Consider the following 18816-nt stretch of genomic DNA (forward strand, 5'->3'; position numbering starts at 1 on the left):
TAACTGCCGCTTTTAAACGGCTATTATTCAATCAAAATAACGAGCAAAAGTGAACCGACTTGCTTTGTCCGACCAACCAACGGTTTAATTACTGTTTAAAATTTAATTTGGCGTTGTGTATAACAAATTACGTAACGTTATGTGCGTTTCATTTTTTCACTTGAAATGAGGTTAGGTAATCGGAATTGGTGGCGGGTCCGTTTAAGAGGGCGACCTCTGGCGGGTGATTCAATGCCGACGGATCTGGCGGAATGTGATTTGATTCGTTAAGAAGATGGCTTGACAGCGCCATTAATGATCGTTAGTGCGGAATGATTTGTTGACCTACCCTAACGTCTGTTGTTGTTTGTTTAATTGGATTTGTGGTACGTAACGAGCTTTCAGCGGTGCGATGAAGAATAATTAGGAAAACATTGGAATTGTTAATACTGTCAGTACTGACTGAAGATTATTTATTTTTTTGTTCGACACTGGCAGAATTTGGAAATTTTCTCCTGTGTAAACGGATTTTGATAAATGTCACAACTTGTCAAAAGGAAACGTCAAGCTAATTTTAAAGATTTTAAGCGATTTGGAGCCTTTAAGGAGCTCGTCGAACAAAAAAACGTTGTATTCAACTCGTTCGTGTGTAAATTGGACTTTTTTTGGCACTCGTGGGCCTTTAAAACGCTCGTTTCACTCGCGTTTTAAACTAACCTACTCTTTAAAAAATGTATCTTAAAAAAAACTTTAAAAAAACTTTAAAAAACTTAAAAAAAACCTTTAAAAAACTTAAAAAAAGAAGCCTTTGGGGCTACACGTGATTTTATTAGGCCATTTTGTAGTTTATCACAACCATTTAATTTGGTGTATAGATAATTAAAATCCTCCGATAAATCAGGGAGCTATGGATTCGTCTTTTTTTGGGGACACCTGTATAAAATGTAGAAAATAAAAAAATAACAAATAATGTGGAATTAGGACCATTTTGAGGTAAACTGGAAGTGTTACAAAATTAAAATAAAGTTGCTTTAAACTAGACACATTTATTTTTTAACAGTGTAATTTTTTTCAAAATACGCCATATACATACTTTTGTCATTTTCGTTGTAGATCGTAAAATTTTATTGCATATTATGAGCGATTAACGTACTTAAAATAGTACCTGCTAGGGGTAAATTAGGATTTATAATCCTACAAGATCTTTCATAAAATTTTACGACCTATAACGAAAATGACAAAAGTATACTTTCTTCTTTTTGCCTCTCCTAAGACCTAAGAATTTATCTTATTATAGGAATTATTCTAGAGAATTTGTATTAAATGTGGGTGTAGAATTCTTGGCAGCAATGATTCTACTTCTTAAGAATGTTTTTTTATTCTTCCCAAAGTTTCAACAATATCTCTGTTGGATACAAATCTGGAATTCCAGATGGCAGTGGTCACCTAAATTTCACCTTAGTCTTTAACATTATCGATTGCAACAAGTTCATTACATAAGCGTTGCAGCATTTCACACAAATAGGAAATAATTACCAACATGCAGGGTTAGTGGAATAATTTAAATAAAACACTATAAACGAAGGACAAATGAATTTTTAAACACAACAGAGAGCTATCAGGGTTTTCTGGAGCACTTTGAACAAAACTAACGAATTTATTGGTAAAATAAAATTTCTCAAACCCTCGAATTCGGCAAACTGAAGGATAACTGCACTATTTACGCTGCGCGTAAAGACCATTTCCGGCGAAACCTGTAATGCAAATAACCAAAACTGTAATAGAATTTTATGTGGGAACAACCTTTACAAATGTATTTAAAAAACAAAAGCTATGGAGAGTTTGTAGAGATATTTGCTAGACTGGTGATTGTACTGCACTGATTTGATTTGAATTTTTTTCTGTTGTGTCAAATTGTAGCGTTATGTTACGTCCAAGGCCACCAGATCTGGCGATAGTGCCGGTTCTGTCTCGTATCTGATCTCTCTGCAATGGCTGAACACCGTTTTTCGCAGCAAACGCGGAAACAGACGACATTTCCTTTTTCGTTGGCGTCAAACGGCAAACTCACCACCGACCGTACCAAACCGAACCGGCCACATAACTACTTTCCGGACAGGTGGCCACACGCAATCCATCGCTACGTGATATTTAATTGTCTCTAGAGAAATGCACCGTCTGTAATAATTGCCATTTGCCGTCACGCCGCCCAGTAAAAGTCATACGCGGACGCATTCTCATTATCGCGATTGTTCGCGGAACAGATTCATCAATCGATTATCCAATTCGCGTAATTGCCCAATTCTGGCGCATCGGTGTTACCGTCCTGCGTTGCGCTACGTGCGTGCGACTAACCCACTGCGACACATTTCGGATCAGCGTTGCGTAAGTCGCGGTTACCCAACGCGCCCGTTCCGCGTTGCGTAACCGCAACGGAGCTCCCGGTGAGCACGTCCCGGCGTTTCCGGCGCGGCACGGCCGTTTCTTGTTTTGGATTTGTTAGTGTGTCAGTGGGATGTGTAGACTGCAGCGACACCCACAGAACCGACCTCTCCGCGGTACATCCTGCGGCCTCGGGCTCCTGCCGACCTACCGACGCAGGTTGTACCGCTAAGTGTTGACCCACACTCGGGCCCGCTAACGGTCGGCTAGATCTTAGAAAATCCACGCACAGGCCGCTTTTCCGGAGAAAAACGGACACATTCCAGGGCCGCGACGGGGTCGAGGCTCGCCCTCCTGCCCCAAGGAGCACCGCGGCCCCAATGGGGACGGTCAAAGTTGAAGACTTCTTACGTTGTCAATTACTTAAGAAAAAGATATTACAAAAGTACTGAAATCAAGTAGGTACCGAAGAGGTGAAGAGAAGATCTCCCGGCGGACACCCATCTAAACGTTGACGACGTGTGATGTTGCTTCACTTCACTGATCTAATGATAATGATAGTAGCTATCGCGCGTTCAAATGAAATCTTGGGCTAAGTAGGCGTTGGAAAAAGTGAATCGTTTAAAACAGAGTTTGAATTTCCCGCCGTTTATCACGAATGACATTTGTTTATGTTTAATCGAAACATGTTTGTTTTCAGCAAAGGCTGCCCTTAGATATTTGTTTTGAGAATAGGAATCGTTAAGTTGTTCTATTTTTAATGTAAAACATTGCAAAGAAAGAAAAAAAAAGATTTTTTGGGTCTAAACTTTAGGTTAGCTGTCAACATTCGTCATATTAATACCTCAGAAGTACCATAGTCATTGCCATCTAGAACACAAAGCCTTAAGGCAGCAATTGTTTTTGATCGTGACGTCACAGTAACGGCTTCATCGAAAAACGCATTAAACCTCCAGAATGTAATAAAAACAGTAAAATTTTTGGTTAGCACTCTTTTTTTTAGTAGAACGATGTGTTCGGGCTTTGCAATTACTGCCTCGTGGAATAAAATGCCATTAATGATGCGAAAATTGTCATTTAAAAGTGAGGTTAAGTTCGTGTATTTATTGTTTTTGCGTGATTTTTATTTTGTGAATCATTTAAATAACACGAAATCACAACAAATGCTTCTTACAACTTAATTATATGTGTAGCAAATATTTTTTCAACTAAATTGTCCTTACAACGACTTGTAATCACGAAAATGTTGATAGGGTATAAAAATATTTCCCAGGTTTCAACGTCTTGACTTTGCGACGTTCGATGAACAGTAAATACCCTGGTATCAACTGAAATTATTATATACACTTACCACCAAGCTTTTCCTTATCTCACAATTTTCAATACTTCCATAAGAATGATTAAAACACCGTATTTGATACTTTCTGAAAAATGTAAACAAATTTTGACGTTTGGCCTTTCTCGTGACGTCACACGCTGTCTAGCCTGGCAATGCCATAATCAGACAAGACAAGTGAATTTGTTTGACGTTGTAAATAAAAAGTATAACAACTCAAGTTCTTCCAGTGTTGAATTTGTTCTCCAGAGTAAAAATACAAACAGCGCAAAAAGTGAGGTTAGATTTAAACTACTGATCCGTGATCTGTAATCCGTGGTGCGTTGACAATCGCGTCTTCAACGCCAACTTTGAGGCGTCGGTGAAGAGTTCTCCCCAGTAGGGTGCGCCTGCCTCACGCCTGGCTCTTCCTTTTCCTTCTTTCTCTTCTAATACGGTTTGTGACGGTGTCCCGCGGAGCCAGTTTGCGATTCGGGTCAGAGATGAGCGCAAAAATCACGAGCGACGTATCTCGACACGAAGATTAAATCATAGTTATGTATGAAAGAAGTTAGAAATGTTGCGGCAGGTTTCGGGGTCAGGAGTTGATTGTTTTTTTGGGCAAATGGAGTTCGTGTCGGCAGATTGTCCGCGCGGTTGCATCAGAATGGGATGAAAAGAAATCGAGGAAAGTTTGATTTTGATAATGAAATGAAAAGAAATTATCGTGAAAGAGAGACTGAAGTTGTTCGGTCATGAGTGACGTCGCTTGACGGACGCATTGGGAATTGTGAAATTTTTCGTTATGTGGGGTAAATGTGAATAGGAGAGATTGTTCTTTGGTTGGGTTTCGGTAGTGGACCAATCAGGTGTGTACAAGGACACAATGGGATTATAGAGGTGGATAATCTCGAGGCAGTGGGCGAAATTTGCTATTTAAAAGAGGTAATTTCACTGGGAGAACCTTCAAGGTTATGGAGTGCCAATAATGGGTAAAGTAGCAACAACGCTCCAATTTGCATACAAAACAACAATAAAATATTTGATGATTTAGTGGCGGTAGTAATTGATTATCAGCATCAAGTAGTGCATAATGTGGCAAAAAAATGCAAGTTGTTTCTTATTAGAAACCAGGATTAGGTACTCAAATTTTCTTAGAAGCATTTGAAAACCTTAAATTTCGATATTTTGATACAATTAAGACGATCTTTAAGTCAGATTATCCAATAAATCTTCACAAAGAAAAATTTTGATTTTTCAAAAAAAAAAATTGTTTTTTTTTCGACACCCACTCCACTACATTTACACATTTATAGTAGGACCAGCCATTAAAACAAATTCCTTTTGTTATTTCTGAGCTACTTGGGAAACAACATTTTGCAAACGTGCAACGGCAAATCACGCGATGCCAGATCAGGACTGTGAGGCGGATGTTGTATACTTTTGTGCCTTGTTTGTTGCGCAGTATGAGACGAAGCGTTAAATGCAACATCAGTTATATTTGGAAAATTTGTAGGAAACAGGTGACAGTTATTGCAATCAAATCATAACTGTCAAAACAGCAAACATTTGTTTCATCGTTTGCTGGATTCTGTACAAGCAATAGATATCGGGTGTTCATTTAAATTTATCCTCAAGGTTGGCGTTGAAGAGTCGATTGTGAACGCACCATGGATTACAAATCATATTTAAATCTAACCTCACTTTTTGCGTTGTTTATGTTTTTTGCAGACTGACGACTCTTCAACGCCAACTTTGGGGAGAAATTTAAATGAACACCCGATATTATTATGCAACCTAGGTTTACTAAAGTAAAAACCCTAAAACATGATGATTTTACAATTGATCAGATTCATTCTTATTCATTTGCTGATATAATTTCCATAAAAATTTTACTTTCTGCAGTCTTGTGTTCCATTTTCCCGTGCAATAATCCCGCGGCACGGTTTGCAAGTATTACCTCAAAACACAACTCCCAGCGTTATTGTGCCAGATTACTTAATTTGAGTAAATTAGATCAATTCTCATGACAAATCTTCAATAATGCTAAACTTTGAGAATATGTTAATCCGTGGTATTGTTTATTAACGTTGTATTTCCCCCGTTTGGGTCGATCTTAGACCATCTGCACGTTTATAAAAACACAAGTGTTAACGGATAGCCCACTTTTTCGGTAGATCAAATCTTGTTATCGTAGGATCCCGTTCATTTTCTTTAGCGGCGGTCTAGTCCAAGTTTACACATTTTCACTACAAATATGTTGTCGACAAATATTTGTCCACAACCTTGTAATAAATAATTCGAAATGGACACTGTCTTTTAAGGGGTTTTTACAATATGTTTGTCGTTTTCACTCCGATACCGCTGCACAATCCGTGGGAATTGAAAATTAGATTTTAGGCCGCGATGCAAATTAAATTATTACGTCATGAAATGCGTCTCATGTGGAAGGCATTCGAAGTAATTAGCATCGATCGAAATTTAATGTGTTTTTATCGTCGTCGGAATGGAGTTGTTGCGTCAGTTTCTATCGGAATGAAGTTTGATGGAAAACAACTCGTTTTGGGTTAGGTAGTGCAATCGCAAAAATTTTTTGCAACAAAATCTTAATTTTTTCTAGACTGCCAGTAGAGTGTCCAACAATGTTTGTTTGTGCCGCTCCAGTTGAACATGTGGTGCAACTACTTTGTAAGGCTAGGAAGATTTTTTATTACATATCTAATCATTAAGAAGAATTGGTCATCAAGAAATCCTTGTATGTGTAAAATTTGAAGTGAATAAAGTCAGTACAGGGTTTAATGTGATTGCTTGGTTGCCTAAAAACAAGGGGCTTTAAGATAATGTAACAACTAACTCCACAAACCTTAATTAACACCTTGAAAAATGATAAATAACGAAAATTGCAAAGTGACAGATGTTAACTGTCAAATGTATAAATTCAGTAGAGGCGGCAAATCTATACGTCCACCGTAAATAACAGCCAACTACCACGTAATAAACATTTACAATGTATTAGAATTATTATAGGAAGTGATTTTTTGTGTTATTGCACATACCTATTATGTGTTCATTTATTTCTTATGTTCTATCAATTCACTTCCTTTCCGAGTGGGTAATTTAACATTTTAAGGTTAATTAGAGTTAACAAAACTAGTTCTTATTTGCATAGGATATTAGTGAACCTTACACTTAATTAAAAGTAATCTAATTAAACTATTTAGTGCTGACATTAGTAGACAATTTTTACTAATTACCAGCAAAACAAGAACATAACGGGAACTACAAGAACAAGTTAAAGCAATGAAGTTGTAAATATTTTTCAAAAGGAATCACAATAATTAGATGCACAAGATAAAGTGGGAAATGTTCTTATCAAGATCTTGTTTGTGTTTCGGTCTTTATTAGTAAGTCGGGAGTTAGATCGGTACCAGTTTTAAGTATTTTTATTGATTTGAAAGCTGCACAGTTAAAGTATCGTGAGCAAAAAAAAACTGGTCGTTAAAATCATGCTTTGACAGAATGGAAAATGCTACATTGTAAAACGGTCATAAATATCATAACCTATCATCATATTGTGTGACATTAATTGTCATTTTTTTGACATTTTGTTGACATGGGCATAATCAGGCAGGGAAAATGTTTTAATTTGTGACAATCTAACCAAATTTTGAAATGACATTGACGACCAGAATTTTTTGCTCGCGACAGTACCGTTCACGTTTGTTTTAAACACGCAACAGGCCAAGATATTTTTTTGTTAGGTTGACGTCAGGTTCTGTCATATGACGTTTCGTTGTTAAATATTCGCCTTATTGTCAATTCCGTAATTGATTTAGTATAACCTAATAGTTATTTATGAAAAGAGTTTCTGTGTAAATTGGGATTTTCTAATTGCCCGAGGGACAAGATTAAAACACGAGCGTAGCGAGGGTTTTAAGGCCTAGAGGGCAATTAGAAAAGCCCAATTTATCCAGAAACGAGTTGCATACAAAATTTTATTGTTTGAAACGACGTCCAAGGAGTTTCCAAATCTTTTAAAAATGGTTTCGCATTTGATTTTGACAGTTTTGACAAACTTTTCAAGACCTGTCAGAAATGCGACGTTGAACGTGTTATCTAGGGAAACGGTTCGTTATCTGCTCATTTTGTTTTAGGGCAGTTAAGAGGCAGTTTACACAGGAGAAAAATGAGAATTTATGACAGTTGAAAACAATAAAATAGATTTATTATGCCAAATCACAATATTGCCAACTAAAATGTCAGATTTTCATAGACACTCCGAATTTGAAACAATCGTGAATGCTGTATAATATCGCAAGAACGTCAATTTATTGTTGCGACAATAAATTTCATTCTCATTAATCTGTTGAATGATTTGATCATTAGGAAACTATCAATTTTACTGACTAGATTTATCATAAATGTGCTTTTACAGATATACGGAATAAGGAAACATCAATTATGGCGAGAGTAAGGTGATCACGTCAAAACAAGTACTAATTGACGTGATTAGAACAATATTAAGTGCAACTGCAATGTACAAATTGCAACGCAATCAATAAAAATGCTAAAAATCTGCAACGCAATCGATTTGGGTTTTACCTTCGCCACCCGAAATGATAAATCATTGTGACAGATTGTGCGGTTATGTCAAAATGGCGGTTTGACATTTCGCAACAACAAATGATCTAGGAAACGCGTTCTAAATTTCGTCGGACAATAAGTGTCAACTGTTGAGTCCCACGAGCGTAAAATCAAGACATTCTCGAGATGTTTGGTGAAATTCCGAGCGAAAGAGGATGACGTCTAGGTGTGCGTGGATAGATTTGGCACTTTTCAATGGAAGCCGTTCCTCCACGTCCTCTCGCTTGCATAAAAACTTCACAATAGTACCTGTCCTACAATGTAGTTTACGTAATTAATATGTAACGGAGATCGGGGCTGGATTGGATAATTTCAAGGTTACAACACACTGTCCCACATTTGGTCGAAAAGCTTCTCACATGTTCGTTTTGTTTCCTGTACGCGATAAAATGGCGAATTGTTCGCGGCTAATAGTTTCCTCAATTAGCGGCGAAGAGACGATCTGGGTCAAACCCTCGCGCCGATCTGTCCGAGCCCATCAACATTTTAATCGGCGTTGAGAATATTTGTAACGATTGGCCCCGTTCATTTTCTAGACCTTGAACTTGTTGCGGGGGAAAAGCGATCAACACTCCAATCGATCAGGAGAGACGCGGTTTGTCTAGAAACTCCGAGATGCTAAGTAGAAAGTTTTAAAAGCGAATCTACGCATATCGATGCTCCGACACGCAATCCGTCGATTACCGAAACGCCGGATTTCAACCGGAAAATCGACGTAAGCGCCGGAATGAAGATGTGCCCGCGAAAGTGACGGGACCCGCGCTGGAGCTATGTATTTAGAAATCGTTTGGCCGCCGGCGGGCAAATATTTTTTCAGTCCCCCGCGGCCCAATTTCTTTTTCGCTGGTGCGCTTTGAAAACCGTTTCCCTAGATAGCAACGATATCGTAAAATCAATGTCAACCAGATCACGATTTATCGGTAAATCTCGAGGATGAATTGCAAAATTCTTCAAACAGTCAGTGAAAGCTGCATTGTTGTTTTGTACAGTTACCGGAGATTTTTCACCTATTTGCCATTCCGCCAGCGTCGATTGATCCGTGTTGAGGTGGATGAGTCAACTTTAGGAACGAATGCCACGCGGTCACCTTTGACCTTTTCGAAAAGTCAAGGATATACGTTGCGACCCGATTTTCGCTGCAGAGGGCACCGTCGAGGGATGAAAACAGAACTGTGAGACGCTGTGACGCTGCGGCGTGACGCAACTCCACATGAAATGCTAATTTTAGCAACTTTCTTCGTGGCTTATGCAATTATTATTGATATTTTATGACATTTAAGACTCGTAATTAATTGACATTAGCTGGTAACATCACGGCGTCTTCCATCTCGAGTTTTCAAGGTGAGATGAAATGTCGGGATTCAGAAAGGTTGCGTCTTTCGAAGGAAACAAGAGCAAGACCGGTGAAGCATATTGGTTGTTTTTTGTAAAGATGTACTGGGTTTTCTGGTTGGGTGCCGCGGAAAAATACTAGTTTGTTATCTCTAACGAGGAACTAATGATTTGTGACTAACTCATTAAGGCGTTGTGCTACTGTAAATCACTTTTTCAATGCATAAACTAGCATTAGTAAGGAGAAACGACACGAACGAGATCTTGTCAGTCTTCACTTGGTAGGAAAAATATTGCATCATTAATATCGGGTGTTCATTTATTTATCCTCTATTTATTCTCAAAGTAGGCGTGGACTGTGGACGGATCAGCTGTTTAAACCTAACCTCACTTTTTGCGTTGTTTGTGTTTTTACTCTGCAGACTGACGATCGAGTCGTCGACGCCAACTTTGTGGATAAATTTAAATGAACACCCGATACAAGATACATTCTCTTCGTGTGGGTACTGGCAAATCCGGATCTGTATTGAAGTAAACGGTTTAAAAAAATATGTGACGGTTGAAGTTGAAGTATGGTAATATGAGAGCTACCTGTTAAAAAAAAAAATGGTAGCAATTGATAACTTTTTATGTATGTGTGGTCAAGCAAGATGATATCTTTGTGAAGAAGCGCAGATACAATACGCTATGTAAAAACTTGTACCGTACCATTATCAATTATGATTAATGTACAGTAGCATACAATGGTACCATTTGCACGTTGCTGTATAATGTTATTAACAACTTTCTCAACAAAATAAATATCTATAGTTGCAAGGTTGCGGTACATTATTTGCTTGCGTTTGTTCGTAGCTAACTGATTTTTAATCTACAAATAAATTTCTATAAATAAAAGGTCAATATACAGAGGAAAACTAGAAGGGGAAAAGGAATAAATTCCATTCCAGTGTAAAACTAGCTTTTGAGTGCACTCCAAAGGAGATTTTTGAATTGTTAAATGAAATTGTTTCGTAATTCTTTTTTTGAAAACTTTTTGAAGGGCTGAAACAATTTTCTTTTCTCTTTTTTTGTCCAAAAATGTAACGGTACGAACCACTGTAACTGTTCTGGTGTACCAATCGATCTGTGAAGGACAACTCCAGTCGGTAGTGACGTCTGCACAATGTGGTGGAGTTCCGTTCTGTTGAGACGAAACGTGGAAATGGAGTCAAGAATGTGTATTAGATACATACTAAAAAAATTCTTCTCATATTTAAAAATTCATATCAGTATCGAGTTTCAACTTTTTGGACATTTTCCTTGTAGTGGATTTTGCTACGAGGGTCATTTGAAAACTTAACGGCACACTGGGACATAGATGACACCGCATCTGTCATATTAATAACAGCCGGTTAAAACGATTAAAATTGAACGTCCTGGCAAAGTTTTTCGTTAAAAATTTTCACGCCAACGAAATTCGTAACGAGGTGAAAGGTGCGTTGGGTCAGAGTGCAGATTAATTTATAACTGTAAAAAATAGGCTTGAACGCGCGTGTACAAGGTTAGAAGATGATTCTGCAGTGATTGTCGAAATCGTGTTACCACACCGGAAATCGAGTCGATTATGTTTTGGGGGATTGCCAATTAAAGATTTGGGGAATTGCCAAGGCTGAGAATATTTTAGGTGATAACCGAAGAATTTGGGTATGAAAGATGAGAAATGCATTCGAATGCAAATTTGTCAAGGCTGTTTGGACTGTTTCGAGAAGGATGTTACTGATTTATGGCCAGATTTGAAATTTGGCGAGATTGTGGTGGAAAATAAAAATAACTTGGAAAAGAACAATACAGTCTTTTATTATCAGATCAGAAACTTTTAGAATGACCCTCGTAAAATAGTTTTACGTATTCGTGTTGTCTCAAACATGAATTTAAATTGTGTTTGTCAAATCAATTTTCCTCAAATGAGATCATTCTTTAATGAGATTGGAAATAGGCAATAATATTAATATAACTGAAAAACGCAAACCATTTGGAACGGTGTAAAGTTTGAATTTCCCGCCGTTTGAGACAAATGACATTTGTTTACGTTTAATAATTGAACATGTTCGTTTTCAGCAAAGGGTGCCCTTAGATATTTGCTTCGAGAATATGAAGGGCAAGTTATTCTATTTTTAACGTACCTAAAACATTGCAAAAAAAGAAACAGGAAGATTTTTTGTCTATAAATTTTAGGTTAACTGTCAATATGTTCTAATTGTAACTGCCAATCTGCACTTTAAAAAACCAAAACAATTGACGGTTTCTAACGCCTTCCCAGACCAGGATTTCATTTGAACGCCCGATATTTTCAGTTGTTTTCTTGACATTATTTCAAACAATTTTTTCAGTTATAATTAGGCTGAAAAAGCTAACTTGTTTAAACAATTTAGAGAAGTTTCTTACCAACAATAATCAACGAAAAAAATGATGTAAAAAGTGTTTTATTGCAGCTCCAACGCTCTATAAAATATGAACAAATGACAGTGTTAAATGTTTTGAGAGACCAAAACTTCGAAGAATCTTAATTCTATTTTTAATTAAGGAAATCTAAAAAAGACAAACAATGACCTTGAATTTGAAACTTTTGTTTTTTAACAGTTGAGTGTCCGTAAACAAGCCGACTTAATAACCTTCTTTGAGCATGATTGCTTTGCAAGATACTGCACTTTGTATCATCTCTAGTTATTTTTTACCTACTTTGTAAATTCTTCAGAAAATCAAATTTTATTTGACACACTTGTACATTAAACATTTTTTTTACGAATGAGGGAAACCTTTACGCACCTTTCTAAACTATCGTAAATAGTGGTGCAGAAAAGTGTCACACATACATAACAGTGCCTCGTAAAACTAAGTCAGAACTAAGAATGAAAAAAACCAGAAGTTGAGATTATTTCCGGTTAAGTAAAAAAAATTGTGTAGAAAAAGACAATTTGCATATTTAAATATGCAAGTGTGACAGTTCCGGTTTTGAAACACCGTTTAATAAAAATCAAACACACTTTTTGGCCACTCTCAAGATGCACAAAATTTTGAAAATTCTCTTGACACAATTGTGACACAGTCATGGCGTGTGCTAACCAGAAACGTGTTCGGTTTTCGTGTCACAGCTTTGAAACCAAACATTTAAAATTCACACTAACAATGTTCGCCGAAACATCTCAGCAATCTTAATTAACCGTTCGACTCTAGTTTAGCACTTTTACCTACTTAGCAAGCACTGTTGACACAAACGCGCGGCTTTCCTCTCAATCGTGCAGACATGATCGATTGTTTTCGTGGCGAACGCGAATTTCCCGAGTGCGTGAAAACTAGCCAACTCCTCACGCACCGATTTTCCGCCTCTTAAGCACCCATGCTCTGTGTAATTCGGTACACGCGAACCTCACAATGAATGAAAGTAAAACGTCCTTATCACCCAACCTTAGACAATTCCAGTCGGATCGAGGCAAAAGGTGCGAGACCTTGCATATTATCAATTTTTTCTCGCAAAAATACTTTTCCTGTTGCGAAGGTTATGCCGGTCGTGACGGTGGCGGATCTTCTGGTTGTGTCTTAGACCTATCACGGCATCCATCGTACGCCCTTTTGTTGCGCAACAAACTCCTCCGAAGCGATTTTCCAGCGAACGAAAGCTGCCCCGGAGTGTCTCACCGCACTTTCTCCCGATACTGTTTGGTTTTCATTTTCTAATTTCTTCTCTATTTTAATTATCATTTAGCGCATAGTAGGTACTTTCTTCTGTTGCCCGCGCGGAAGTACGAGTACCACTTCCAATCTTTCGAATCCTTGACGCAAGGCCATGTTTAATTGAGTCGTCCCGACAGGGTGGTTCCACATTCCCGTCCGCCGTTAGTTTCGCAATAGTGGCCGCGTTTAACGGAGATGAACATTAAAAGACTTCTTTAACTGTATCCGCACTGTTAGCTCTTCTGGTTTGTCTGAAGAGTGCGAGATTCCCGTGTAATTTCCATCAATCTGGTCGGCCAGCAGGTTTTGTCGCGACAGTCCCAATACTCTATTGCTAATTTACATTCCTTCATAACTGTAGCAAGGCTGTCGGTTTTGTTGTACGCTTTATTACAATGCAAGAACGGAGACAGAAGGTCGCCGGGTTTTGTTCTTTTGTGCCGAAAGGTGCGTTCGAGCTTTATGTAAGTCGTTGTGCAAGGTTTGCATTTTCCACAAATTCAGACATCCTCGCAGGGAAACTTGCCGCAATTGACACAGTTTGCGTTTCGCCATTTCGACAAGATTCATCGCGACATCTTCCAATGGCGCTGGGGGCGATCTGTCCACACAAGATGGACGCCGCGCCGTTGGGTTTGCAAGTATATACAGCGTGATCAACAATGACTGCGTCTGTTGGCAATGAAACAATTGAAAAATATTGGTGTTTTTCTGTTTCGTAATTGGCACTGACACGACATTAAAAAAAAATTAGGTTATGTCGGGTAGGTATGTTTATGCTATTAGGTAAAGTCCATTCAAAAATTAAAAAACCACCAACGTCGCATTTTCCTCGATAATTACTATCGGCAACGCTGCCTAGTGTAAAATTTGGGGAGACTTGTAATTTTGAGGTTAAAAATAAAAGTATCAATAAATAAAAATGAAACGTGCTGCTAATAAAACAATATGAACGAAATTCAAAGCAATTGAATTTTATTTTCAATCAAATAAATGTCATAATTTATAGTTACCAACATAGCATGAAAAAATATCTACCTAGGGTTTTTTAAATTTTACCAACCTAAAGCAACAGGTGGTGGTTTTTTTATTTTTGAATGGACTTTGATGGTAAACGTCAGATTCGCCTGTCAACTCTGTCAAAGCTGACAACCGGAAATGCGTTTAGATTACAGTGGTACCAAAATCATTCAAATTTTCATTGTTACCAACAGATTCAGTCATTCTTGATCACGTTGTATATATGGGTTTGCACCACTGATTGTGACGTGCTGGTATCGTTGCAGTTTTGGTAACGGGGCTTCCGGTTACGTCTTGACAATTCGAGTTTGTTATCCTTCCGTTGCCCACAAAATGGAAACTGCTCCATCCGTACGGTTTCAGCGCTCCATTACAATTCTTCTTCTTGCTCCTGCTGCTTCACGTTGAGTCTTTTTTGTGGGTATTTTTCAATTATTCACTAGGTCAGCGTCCGCACATTTTCTTCATGGTTTACTAGTTTGCTGTTATTTCTCGTCTGGCTTCATTTATTCTTTCACATCACCAACGACAATTTCCAATTTGTAGATTGATTTAATTTATACAAATTTCACATTCTCATGCTTGTTTTCTTTACCATATCGGTCTAATCGATTCTGTAGTTTGACACAAAAACTACCGTGCGGTCGAAAATTTAAAAAATCGAGAAGGCGGTGATTAATACGCTTCAGTTGGCAATATAATTCAAATGTCATTACAATCATAATTGTCATCATTAATTATTGACTACTAAAATTTGCAATTACAATTTGTTCACTTTAGAGCAAAACATTGTCATTGTGCAGTGTTACTTCAGAAATGGAGAAAGACTTGAGGACGGCGAATGGTCCTATTCGACACCTCGAGTTTTTGAGGAATTTCAACAAAAGTTTCCGGACTTTCAAGGCACTCACCGTGCCCAGAAAGTCTACAAATGAGTAAAAACAGATACTTTCTGCGCAAAAAAGGCAGTGGATACAAAAAGAACAGCTGAAAATATTGAAGAGGTTGAACAAAGAAACTAACCTATCATTTGGTACACAGTTCAGTTATCCTTAAAAAAAAGATTTGCACTTTTTTCACTATTGTGTGTCTGTTGTGCATGAAATGAAACCCCTTGACAATAAAAGCCCCCACAACATAACCTCTCTGAATATTTATCGTTGGATCGATTTATAAACAAGGGGCGTGCCCACCGTTGAATAAAGGCGCGGGAGTTTTAAATCTCATTGTTTCATTGCACTATACATATAGCTGAGGAATAGTTATTTATGCAACGAGTTTCTATGTAAATTGGACTTTTCTAATTGCCCGAGGGACAAGATTAAAACACGAGCGTAGCGAGGGTTTTAAGGCCTCGAGGGCAATTAGAAAAGCCCAATTTACCCAGAAACGAGTTGCATACAAAATTTTATTGTTTAAAACGACGCCCTTGAAGCTTCCAAATCTTTTTAAAATGGTTTCGCATTTGCTTTTGATAGTTTTGACTAATTTTTCAAGATCTGTCAGAAATGTGACGTTGAATGTGTTGTCAAGGGCAACGGTTCGTTATCTGCTCATTTTGCTTTAGGGCAGTTAAGAGGCAGTTTACAAAGGAGAAAAATGAGAATTTATGACAGTTGAAAACAATAAATTCTTTTACAACCGATAGGTGTCACACAATTCACACTTTTATGAAAATCAAGATTTCCACGTTCTCGAAATCACTAACCTAACTTTTAAAACTGACATCTGATAATTGAAATTTTTGGTCAGAGCCTACTGTAATTTTTTTTCGATCTCACAGTACTAGATTGTCAAAAAATTTTGCAAACCATCTTCCCCTTATCTACTTCTACTTCTGTGCATCTGGAAATTGGCACTACAGCCTCTTCCATAAACTAGATTTCTTCATCAGTCTCAACTAAACGTTAACTCTCAATAATTATCTTACACAAGACACCACTTAGCGTTTTAATCACATCCAAGTAAATTAAAATTAACCTCCTTCATGTGTCCCGTTTCTACTACCATTTACATTTTATCTTTCCCTTCAATGACAATGTTCTTTTCCTTGTTATTTAAACTGAACCATTTATTGACAATTCACTCTTTCTTTTGACGTTTGGAAATTGACATTTCGTGAAGAATTTTCTTCCACTGGAAATAACTGAAAGTTGAAATTCTTCAGTACACTTGATTCTTCGCCTCAGTTTCTCGACTGTCACGTTTTCGCTTTTCTGACAGACCTGATCCAAGTATCTCAAATTTGGTGAGATTTGAGAGAGAACTGGTACGTGCAGTACCCAGTCGGGTACTTTTTCATTTGACTTCCGTCAACTCAGATTTAATCTGAAAATCATGTAAACGCTGGCGAGATTGGAACGTAAGAGATGCGGAGAAGGGGCCAATCTGGTACACTTTTAGCTCACTGCGTCTCAATTTTCAACTTTCTTCGAGCGATTGAAAACAACTTCGCTCGGGCAGGTGTTTATATAATGAAAAAGACAGAACAAAGGTCGTGACACCGAAGATATCAGTCGTTGTTAACCGTAATGCGTTGTAAATGGAGTTTCCAAGCATTTTCGATAATCCCAAGTGTGGAAAGTCTGTGGGAACGGACTTGAAACACAATTACAATCCGATTCTGCTAATTAGTTTAGACTTGACACGAGGAACTGTTGAATTGTTCGGTCGCACTTCCCAGTTGGTCTCGTTGGGCAAAAGCATGATTATTAGAAAGTTGATTAAATAATTATCCACTCCATGTTAACAATCATTGGAAAATTCAGCCACACGACTGTGGACAACGTGGAAAGAAAGTGACGAGGAAAATTACGTCATGGGTTTGGAAAAACAGAACCCGGCGACCACGAAATGGTCCATCAGGTGCTAACGCACGAGACGTGCAAGTGAAGACGAAAGAGGCCATCGCGAACACTCTTGCATCGCCTCGGGCCCCGTTCGGGTGACCGACTCTCCGCGCCTGACCCACATTTCGACTTCCCAGCTTCTTCACCCATCTTCGCCGGTGCCCCGCGTTGGGCGCCGAATCGTTCTCTCTGGAATTCGTGTTTCTGGGTTCACGCGCGTTGGGTGTGTACGCTTTACTTTCATGCCCGGGGCGGAGTCTTCGGCACGATCACCGTTTGTCATCGCGCTGGGCGGTTTTCTAGGTCGGCGGAAAGTTTCGGGGGTGAAGATCGGAGCGCACCCCGGGGGACACCTGCGCCTCAAATTCCGCATAGCCGATGACGAAGACAGCGCCTACTGTGACACACTTTCGATCGGCAACGCTTAAATCTTGCACGAACAGGTTATTGGGATCGACGTTGACGTGCTCGGATGATTTAATGAGGATTTTAGCGGCGGCTTCATGCTATGTAATTATCTGCCGATTGAATGCATTGACATCCAGCAGCGGTGGCGTGAGCGGAATGGGGTTCACGAAAATGCTAGACCTGCACTCTTCTACGCAGATAACGGTCCGCAATTATTTTACTGTTGCCAGTCAAAAAACGCAACTAAATGTGTCGACTCCAAATCAAGACTTTCCATACACCATCTGCCAACAGAAATATTCCAAATGTGACCAATGCAAGAAGTGTTGCCTTCTGACAACCAGACTTCAAGGTTCCACGAGAAATTACTCCGAGTCGAGATTTACCATCACTTTTGCACAAAGACCGCAAAATGTTATGGTCTGCTCGTACTCCTTTTAGAAATCACACCCCCGACCCTACCGATGGTTTCTTCTTCGTATTTATTCCACGCCAAAATTTTTGACCGGAGCCTCTTGGAATGCGTCTTAGCGCACCCACTTGGAATTAATTCTCGAAAATAGATTATTTTTTGTTTTGCGCATTTGTTTACCACCTTATGAATTCGATTTGGCCGCTAATGGTCCCCTTAATGCACAATAAATGTTAACGAGTTTTTTTCTCGTTTCAGGTTTAGACGATATAAATATATCGCCAAGGCGAAGAAGACAGGATTCCAATGGTACGTTCACCACCTTTCGATCACTTCCATTGAAATAGTGCGACCAATTGAGTGAAATTGACGTAGAATAGTAGAGCGAGAGGTTGTAGTAATAATAGTTTACTAACGAAATTGTGGGTCGTGGTTGTATAAAGTAATTGCAACGAATGGGCTTTTGTTAGAAAAAGTCGACAATGCAGGTGATTTGTATTCGGTTTTGTTGCGCAACAAGCTTTGACAAAGATGGTTTCTCCATGACACGGTATAATTTAATCAATTGACAAAAAATAGCAACCGCAATTCTATCAGTTTCGTTGGTTATGTCATCGCGACTTAAGTATACATCTGAGAAAAAATCATGACAAGATTCCTCAGTTATTTTGTTTTTCTCCGCGAAGATGACCACAAAAACCGGCGAGAATGTCAAGAGGTGTAGTTTATGTAACGTCTTGGATAGTTTAAAGGTTCTGTCATCA

The 18816-nt window shown here is 38.5% G+C and overlaps 1 protein-coding gene across 1 annotated transcript in view; it reads left to right on the forward strand.

Moving 5' to 3' along the window:
- LOC138138094 (mucin-3B) overlaps window positions 1–18816 on the forward strand; it is a 47989-nt gene that overhangs the window by 10661 nt on the left and 18512 nt on the right. Inside the window, 1 exon segment of the mRNA XM_069057842.1 lies at window positions 18311–18361. Within this exon segment, the coding sequence (XP_068913943.1) occupies window positions 18311–18361 (51 nt within the window).

Source organism: Tenebrio molitor, chromosome 9 (assembly GCF_963966145.1).
Source record: "Tenebrio molitor chromosome 9, icTenMoli1.1, whole genome shotgun sequence".
Classification (NCBI taxonomy): Eukaryota; Metazoa; Arthropoda; class Insecta; order Coleoptera; family Tenebrionidae; genus Tenebrio; species Tenebrio molitor.